At 38.2% G+C, this 9,413-nt stretch overlaps 1 protein-coding gene across 5 annotated transcripts in view; it reads left to right on the top strand.

Annotated features, from left to right (window-relative positions):
- The first annotated feature begins 2,043 nt into the window (after positions 1-2,043).
- Positions 2,044-9,413, top strand: part of LARP4 (La ribonucleoprotein 4) — a 64,917-nt gene continuing 57,547 nt past the window's right edge. For 3 of the 5 annotated variants that reach the window (XM_060166245.1, XM_060166244.1, XM_060166249.1), the window contains exon 1: positions 2,044-2,189. In XM_060166245.1, the coding sequence (XP_060022228.1) occupies positions 2,172-2,189 (18 nt within the window). In that variant the 5' untranslated portion in view covers positions 2,044-2,171. The remainder of the gene's footprint in view (positions 2,190-9,413) is intronic. The other 2 variants (XM_060166246.1, XM_060166248.1) reach the window with 1 other exon arrangement.

The raw sequence follows: 9,413 nt of genomic DNA, 5'->3' as shown, positions 1-9,413 counted from the left end.
CATCTTCTTTATCCATTCATCCGATGATGGACACTTAGGTTGTTTCCATCTCCGGGCTATTGTAAATAGAGCTGCAATGAACATTTTGGTACATGACTCGTTTTGAATTATGGGATTGCTGAGTCATATGGTAGTTCTATTTGTAGTTTTTTAAGGGATCTCCATACTGTTCTCCACAGTGACTGTATCAATTTACATTCCCACCAACAGTTACATGTACCTGTCCAGTATTCCCAGCACCACTTATTGAAGAGGCTGTCCTTTCTCCACTGTACATTCCTGTGAAAGGGCCACATTTAAGGAGAATTATTTATTTATATAAATGTGAGGTTTCATTAAATATCTATCATTACCCAGCATTTCTCAACATAATCAATTAATCTATTAAATTACTTTGTTGATAATAATACTATATTGTGAGATCCTTAAATAACTGTTAATTTCTCTTGATTTCTTTATATTGCTTACCCTAGTGGACATTCACAAAGCAGCCTACATACTTGTCAACAAAACTAATTTAGTATTATTGTGCTCTCTCTCTCCTTCATATTTTTTATGCAGCATGGAATTCATCAGCAACTGGAAATGAAGGCTTTTTAAAGCAAATTTTAAAATCTCTTCAATCTGACAAGCATTTGTTGAGATACTACTATGTGGCTACCATTATACTAGACTGTGAAAAATATATGATAGGGACCTGTGAAGAAACTAAAAAACAACAAAAAAAAATTTAAGATAGAATATAATATTCAAGTGCTAACAAGGGACATGAAGAAGAGACCTGTGAGGAGCAGAGTCTTTGGGAGAATCTTATGGAGAGAGAAGATTGACTGACAAATGAAGGCATTTCAGATAGGCTTTTCAATGAGCCATGGCTTTGGAGGTGAGTGCAGAGTTTGTTATTTCAGGGAAAAAGTAAGGAGACTGGTTTAATTGAGATGAGGTAATGTTGAGTTTACTGCAGATCAGAGTAGGAGAGTATGGGACAGAAATATCAGCAATTCGAAGGGGAAATTAATTTGGTATCTAAATGAAAAATGAAGGGATTCATTTGAGGTTAAGGGAGATTACATAGGATCAGAATGGTAAGGTCTTGAAAGCAAATAATAACAGTTTGGTAAAAATGAAACTTTCAATTTAGGAAGATTTTTTGAAATAATAGAATAGAAAAAATCCATTGGAGAAGATCAAGACATGACTGTTTCAAACGATGAGTGTCAGAGCTATGATATAAAAGTGGGACTGATAAGGGAGGGATAAATCCTAGTAAGTGTTGCTAAAGATAATAAGGATTTTGGATCATCTAACAGAAAATTATAAAGATAATTAAAAAATTTTTTTTTTGTATTTCATTTGAATTAATGGCAGAACATCAATGAAGAGGCTATCCAGGCTAAGTACTACCAAATAGGATTATATTGAGCAGAGATGTGGGCACCTAATTCAAGGGAACTTGGGGCAAAGTGTGTTCTAGAGAGCTCCTTCAACTGTAAAATAGGGATAATAGTATTATTGCGTTGGATTGTTTAGATTAATTCACGTAAAATACTTAGAATAGTGCCAGGCATGTAGTAGGCCTTTAACGTACAGCAGTTGCTGTTAATGTATTTACTATTACTGCTGCTTTTTTCCCTTCTCTACTTTTTCCCTGAGAGCCGCCGCCTTTTCGGCAGGGGTGGTTGTTTTTCAGTACATTTTGCACAAGCTCGGCTTTTTATCAGATCTAGGTCTTGGGCCACGAGAACTGCGGAGTTATTATGGCCATGGTAACTAACCATTTCGCCAGGGATAAAATGCGCCTGTAAAATTTTTACATACTCCCGTGGCACAGAATGGTGCCTTCCTCTGATCGCTTCCCCCGCCCCCCCTCCCCCCGGCCACATGATAGTACAGTCCATACTGCGGCTGGAAAAGGTAGCGCAAAAGTTGAGCGCGCCGAGGATTTTCTCTTCTCCCGGAAGCAATTGTTCTCTAGAGCCGGAAACAGTTGCTGTTTCAAGGGAGGTGGGACTGGGCGGGTCAGGCCGCAGCGGCTGACGGCGGGGGAGGAGCCGGGTCCGCTGCCGGGTGGAGGGGCCAGGCGAGTGTTCTTATCCTAGCTATTGGGGCTCCGGCCTGTAAGCCAGTTGGAGTCGCGTCGGCGAGAACGATTGGGCCGAGCGGAGAAAGTCATGTTGCTCTTCGTGGAGGTGAGTGGACTTGGGATTCTCGTCCTGCTCTGAGGAGAGCAGGAGTGTGAAGGCGCCGGCCGGTTCCAGCGCCATGTGACTTTCCAGGCCGTACACGGCGCGGAACCGGCAGATAGGCTGACACAGCACCTGGGCCGTGCAGGCCCGCGGCTCCGATTTGCGCGCTCGCAGCACTTTAGGAGGCTGTGAGAGGCGAGCGCCGTGGCGGGGGAGAACCGAAGGTGGAGTATCGAGGCTTCTCTGGTGCGGCGTGAGGATCGGAGGAAGGGGAAAGCGTCCCATATGGACCTTCTAGAGGAGGCGAGCGAGGGGGGGGGGAGGGGGGAGGGGGGGGAGGGCGGAGTCTGCGGAGAAAAGGGTAATCAGGTGGGCGCGTTCCGGGGTGAACCGAGGCCTCGCGCGGCCCTCTGGGAGCAGGCGAGCAACATGTGGGGTTGCGGAGGCAGGAAGGTGAAATTAGGTAGAAGTGTTTGGGAAAGAAAGTTGAAAGCTTCTGTTTAGCAACCCCCACCAAATTTTGTTTGGTCCCCGTCCCTAGATCTCTGGAACGTTCTGTGGGTGGCAAGCGAGTTACTGTGAACGGAGGAGAAGCCAATAGGGTTTGGCTATATAAAGTTAACTCAGGCAGCCGCTCTGTGGTGAGGAGCTGATTTTATGAACGGATAAGAGCCCTTTACAAGGAAAATTTCAAGAACGAGCGAAACCTAGTTCGGGGAAAGCCGGTTGTTTGGGTTTTTTTTAATTGTTATTTTAACAATAGAAATACTTTTATTACTTTAACTGGAACATCTGCTGTTGGCCTATTTTAGCTTTAAAACGTAGTGGTTTTACGAGGTTCAGTTTCTCTTATTTCTGTCTTTCTCTTGTGTGCAGTGAGCATCAGCTGACTGCCTGGCTAATGCTTTGAGTAGATTCCAGATCATATTGTTCTTGCATTGTGAAAACGTCAAACCAGCAAAGCTGCAACTTCGCAGCTTGGCACTTGTTAACTATGCCCACAAAAAATCTTTTCAATGAGGGAAGGAATTTACAGGTTGTATAATGGATCGGGAGCCAGTCTATGGCGGGTTTTTTTCAGACGGACTTGGGGAGGGGGGAATCTTAATCTATAGTATTCCGGCATAAAGTAGACACATGCTTCTGCCTTTTTTTTTTTAATCTAACCGACAATATGTAGCTGATAAATTTGATATCTTTATATTGGGTTTTAAAGAGACAGCTACCTTACAGAGTATTCCAACCTTGGTAGTAAAGATTCCAAGTAAATCATGAAGAGATTTAAAATTATTGAATCCATTCTGTTGATCGTTTTTTATCCTCGTTGTTTTCCTTAGGCAGAATAAGAAATCATATCTGATTTCAAGCAGTGCCAGTTCGTGTTAGGAGTGTTATGCCAAGCAAATGCTGCAGGTTTTAAGTGTGTATGTGTTTTGCCGGGCAAAGGACTGTGAAGTTGTAGTTGTATAAACATGAATTCCAGAATAAACTTTTGAGGTCCAAATTGATTGCTTTGGCTTTGTTAAAATGTGAACTTTAATAATAACTCCATTTATTGACCGTTTAAGCTAGATCCTCTCGTTTCTAAAACAACCTTTCAGTGTTCTATAGATGAGAAAACTGAGGTAGAGAGTTTAACTTAGTAAGACTAAAGTAGTGGAACTGGGATTTAGATACAGGTCATTCTGAAGCCAAATCATAGCTCTCACTAAAATGTTACATATAGTTAATATTTTCATTTTCTTTGTAAATCAGTATGTGGTTTTTAATTTTTCACATATAATGAGTTTTACTGAAAATTAACAATGGCATTAAATATTTGGGTCTAATTATATGGTATTAAAATCAATAAAATATAACATACTGGTCTTTCGGCATTTTGTTAACTAATATTCAATCCTTGTAACCTCATGATGTAGGAATTATTCTAAATGAGGGAACCAAAGTTCAGAAGTTTGATGTCTAAGGTCATTCAGGTGTAAATAATGTGGGGACTAAAGTCTGAAGTCTGGCTTCTAGAACATAAGTCACAGACTCCAAAACTTACTTTTGCACTTACTTTCCAATAAGCCAGGGGTTCTTAATCTGGGTCCCTGGATGGAATTGAGGAAGTCCGTGAACTTGGTTGAGGAAAAAAAAATTTGCCTGTTTATTTTCACTAGCTTCTAATTGAAATCTAGAATTGAAGAGAATTAAAAATTCTTGACATTTCAATGGATGCAACAAGAGAAGTGTTTTCATATCATATTACAGTTTTTGCAGATATCTTGAAATGTTTACGTGCATTGCTCCTTATTATATGTAAAAATAAGTCTTGTTTAATGCACTTGTAAAGAAACATTTATTACTAAATTAGAAATTTTAAAATACTTTCATAACTATACTATAATTGATTTTTTGTAGTCCTGTGTATTTCATATACTTAAAAACATTCTGAGAAGAGATTCATAGGTTAATTGGACTACTGAAGAGGTCCATGGCATGAGGGAGGTTAATAACCACTTTACTACCAACTAAGTTGCTTTGGTAAGACTTCTCTAATCTGGGATTGATGAGTCCTCTGCAGCTGTGTTCAAAATCTTTTATTTGTGTGCATTTTTCTGGAGAGACCCCAGCTTAACTAGTTTATAACTGGAATCAGTGGGATAGATAATAGTAATGATAATAATATAATAATAGTTGTGTTCTCATGAATTGTGCTCACTATTGATATGTCAGGCCTGTTAAGTCTTTTTGCATGTATACATTTATATACATCAACTCAAACCTATCTATGAGGTAAGTAGCATTATTATCGCCATTTTAGAGATAAAGAAACTAAGGCACAGAAAATTTAAGAAACTTGCCCAAGATCGTACAGCTAGTGAATATTGAAGGTGGAATTAGAACTCTAAATTGCAGTGTACTGCAATAGAAATCTATAGGCAGACTAGGAATCCTATTTTAGGTAATACTTAGATGTAACTTTTTAAAAACTTGGTCTTGCAGACAAAGGGCTATACTGACTTCAGTAGTTTTATTGTCTTTATCTCACCTCTGTTCTGAAGGAGACACATACCGTGTCTGTCTCTCTGGGAAGAGGTAAAAACGTTTGGATAATATACCAAATTGTCAAACATGTTCCAACATAAATTCGGTTACAAAAAATTCTGAAAGTTTGAAACAGCAATTTGCTGTGTTCTTATGGCTGCTAGAGAGTTATTTAAGTTTTTGAGCGCCAAGGAGGCAGTTTGCAATCTTTTCGTGTTTTTATGGTTTGCCAGTATTTTATTCATTTTTCAGATCATTTTCTCCCTCCAGTATTTCCAGCCAATTATGTCTGCTCTAGTTGTTTGGGAATGTTTTAATTGGATTTCTGTCTCTATTTGAGTTTTTCCCTAAAAATGAATACTTATAACTACTTATTTAGGTAGCAGTGACTTTTATGCACCCTAGGATGCATACTCTAACATAATTTTTAAAAATTATGGTAAAATACACATAACAAAATATATCATCTTAACCATTATTAATGTACAGTTCAGTGGTATTAAGTACATTTACATTGTTGTGCAACCATTGCCACCATCCATCTCCAGAAGCTTCATCTTGCAAAACTGAAGCTCTGTACACATTAAACAGTAAATCCCTCTTCCCCCAGATCTTATACAATTTTAAAAGTAATTTATCTGACTTCTAAAGTTTTCTGCTTTTTTTTTTTTTTTGCCCGCACCATGTGGCATGTGGGATGTGGGATCTTAGTTCCCTGACCAGGGATCAAACCCGTGTCCCCTGCATTGGGAGCGCGGAGTCTTATCCACTGGACCACCAGGGAAGTCCCTAAAGTTTTCTGCTTTTTTAGGTGATAACGTTTTAAATTTTAGGTTAGCTTTAGAATCTGAAGTAAGTGAAATATTTGCCTAGATAATTTTTCATTGATTTTATATTTCAGTAATCATGGGAAGTATTGTGCCTTTTACCTCAAGTATAGTACTCAGTTTTTTCCCATTAGCTTAAATAATCACATATTTATAAAAAGTTATTAGATATGACTTAGTTGAAATGACTTTTCAAAAATGACTGAAAAGAAGAAAGTGCCTTAACGAATTGTGAAATTATTGCCAAGAAGAATTATAAATAAGTGAATAGCTGAGTGATTTTTGAACAATTTGATTTTGGAATATTTATTGGAGCTGGATACAGAGTTTTAAAATGGATAAACATTTTCAAAGAAATATTTTCAAATATAATGGGCTGAAAATGAAGTAGAAATTATTTTCAAAGTGTGAAAAGTGGAATAAAATGCTCAGAAGTGAATATAAAGATGTAAAAGTACCTCATGGTGCTTCAAATTACAGTATGTGAAAAACCAGTAACTAGAAATATTGATATTCAACTATTTTCTATCAATTCAGGCTGTCTGTCAGCTCCATATTACTTGTCAGCTAATGGAAGTGATCTTTAGTACTAGACATGAACATTTGAAATCTGTAATTTTGGTCTCTCCCTAAGAGCTTAAAAAAAGATTTAGGCCCTGTAGGTAGAGATGGGGTCCGTGTCTGTATTGCAGAGGAGTGGAAAGTAGAGGAAGTTAGGAAACGAATGCAGCTATCATTGTGAAGTCTTAAACTTTTTTTAAACTTCCACTTCGAATATCCTTAAGTGAAAATGGAAAGTGACTCTTTAGCTCTGATAGTGCTTGTAGGATTTTAATTTATTGTTCCTATAGTCTGTGTTTTGCTTAAGTTGTGTTTTCTTTAAAGTTCAATTCTTGAGGGAGGTTTCCAGTCTTGAAAACATTGTAAACTTTTGTGTTTTGCGCTATGTTTTCTGTAAGGGTTTTGGAATCCTGGGTTCAAATGTTAGCTATGACCCGAGACAAGTGACCACTTTTTTTGATCCTCAACTTCTTATCTGTAATTTGAGAATGATTCTTCTGACAGTTTAGGTTGTGTTCATGGTGGGTTTTTTTGTTTTCTTTTTTGTTTTGTTTGGCTGTGTTGGGTCTTTGTTGCTGCACACGGGCTTTCTCTAGTGGCGGCCAGCCAGGGCTACTCTTCGTTGCAGTGCGCAGGCTTCTCATTGCGGTGGCTTCTCTAGTTGTGGAGCACAGGCTCTAGGTGCGTGGGCTTCAGTAGTTGTGGCTCATGGGCTCTGGAGCACAGGCTCGGTAGTTGCGGCACACGGGCTTAGTTGCTCCGCGGCATGTGGGATCTTCCCGGGCTAGGGATTGAACCTGTGTCCCCTGCATTGGCAGGCAGATTCTCAACCACTGCACCACCAGGGAAGGAAGCCCTGTGTTCATGGTGCTTATGTATTAAGCCTTGTTTGTAATACAGTCTAGGTAAAGGCTTGACAGACACTATCATGTGATCATCACAGCAAGTATTTCTGGGAAATTTATTAAAACTACATGATAGTAGCACTATTAATTGCAAAAGCTACTGTGAGATAGCACTGATTTAAGAGACGTATAACTTTGAGTTTGAATCCCAGCATTGTTATTGATTTGCTGTAAGCCAAACAGGTTAATTACCTTACTTTAAATTTTTTATAGTTTGAGCATATTATCAATTGGGCAAATAAAACTTTTTAAATGAGAATGAAGCTTGCGGACTGTTAAAATTTAGACTCATTTATATGCAAGATTTAAAGAAATACAAATGATAAAGTGCAAATCGGCACTTTATATTTGCTCTTGTGGAAAAAATATTTTTTCTAATGTATAAGTGTAAGTAAATGTAAGGAAAAGAAACTTGAATATCACATACTCATGTTTCCTCTTGTCTGTTGCCTTGTCTGGACATTTGAACCAATCTTTAGTTCAGAAAATATCTCTGTATTTATAAACGACTGGCTCTAAATTAAAGACAGAGGAGTACTTTAGATGAATATTACTAGGAGTATGGTATGAACATAGGCATAGAGCCAAGGATGAGGAATTAAGTTTTGTTTGATTTATATATTATTGAGGGAAGAGAAAAGCATTTTCTCTGTCAGGGCAGAAAAGTCAGGAGTAATCCAGGGTTTGTATAGTACATAGTTGGCCAGTATTTCATACCACTAGGTAGTGCAAACTACAAAATGGGTAGAGTGACCATACCTCCCATTTTGTCCTGGACAGTCATAGTGTACACCTGTTTTCTGGAACAGATGTCGCACCCCATTTTATTCTCAAAAATGTCCTGGTTTGTATGATAATTTTTCAGAGGAGATCAGAGATTTACTGTGTGCTCTTTGGCTGGTTGTTGTTTTTCCATATCATTAACAAGGGAAGATAGTGTACTAAATTGGTACTAAAGTATTTGTTGTTGAATTGGCTATGGGAAATGTAAATTTATAGGATTTACAAAAATTTGCAGTTGAGCAAGCCAAGGGAAATAGGGTTATTCTATCGTTTTGAGTTGGAGGAAGGAAAAAAATAGGAGGGCAGTGATTGAGTAATAATAAGATACATTTATATGAAAGGTTGCATAAAAGAATGGTTAAGAACATGGACTCTGGGGCCAGGCTGCCTGCTCAGGTTAGGCAATTTTCTAGTTGTATGACCTTGGGCAAGTTGTTTAACTTGTGTTTCTCAGTTTCCTTATCTGTAAATTGAGGATAATACTAATATATGAGATATAATTATTATCTATCTCAAAGGGTTGTTAAGAGGATTGACAGTCAATGTAAAGCACCTAGTGTCTGGTACATAATAAACATAAGTGAGTTGCTGCTTTCACATATACTTATGAAATATCTCATTTCAGTTTTCGTAACAAACGGTTTGCTGACTTGGCTATACACACTAGGAATTAAAAGGTGCCCTTTTTTGAAAAGGATTATTTTGATATTTAGTACTGATATTTGAGGTTTGAGGTTTTTTGAATTCATTTGTATAGTTCGCTATTGGCTTTATCAGATGACCAATTTGAAGTAAAATGACTTGGTATTTTGAGGACTATTTAAATGCTAAATATCTATTAATTGGGTTCTTAGTCTTTAACAGTAAGGTGATTATGAATCTCATATGAAGAACTTTTAGGGAAGAAGTCTAATTTTGATTATATCTTCAGATCAATCCATGATTCCCCCAAAGGTGGTTGGTTGTTTTTTTTTTTTGACCGCGTTGGGTCTTCGTTGCGTTCGGGCTTTCTCTAGTTGCAGCGAGTGGGGGCTTCTCTTCATTGCGGTGTGCAGGCTTCTCATTGCGGTGGCTTCTCCTTGCGGAGCACGGGCTCTAGGCGCACAGGCTTCAGTAGTTGT

The sequence above is a fragment of the Lagenorhynchus albirostris genome, chromosome 11, assembly GCF_949774975.1.
Source record: "Lagenorhynchus albirostris chromosome 11, mLagAlb1.1, whole genome shotgun sequence".
NCBI classification, from domain to species: domain Eukaryota; kingdom Metazoa; phylum Chordata; class Mammalia; order Artiodactyla; family Delphinidae; genus Lagenorhynchus; species Lagenorhynchus albirostris.
The sequence above is the reverse complement of the archived record's forward strand: the minus strand, read 5'-3'. Positions and strand labels throughout refer to the sequence as shown.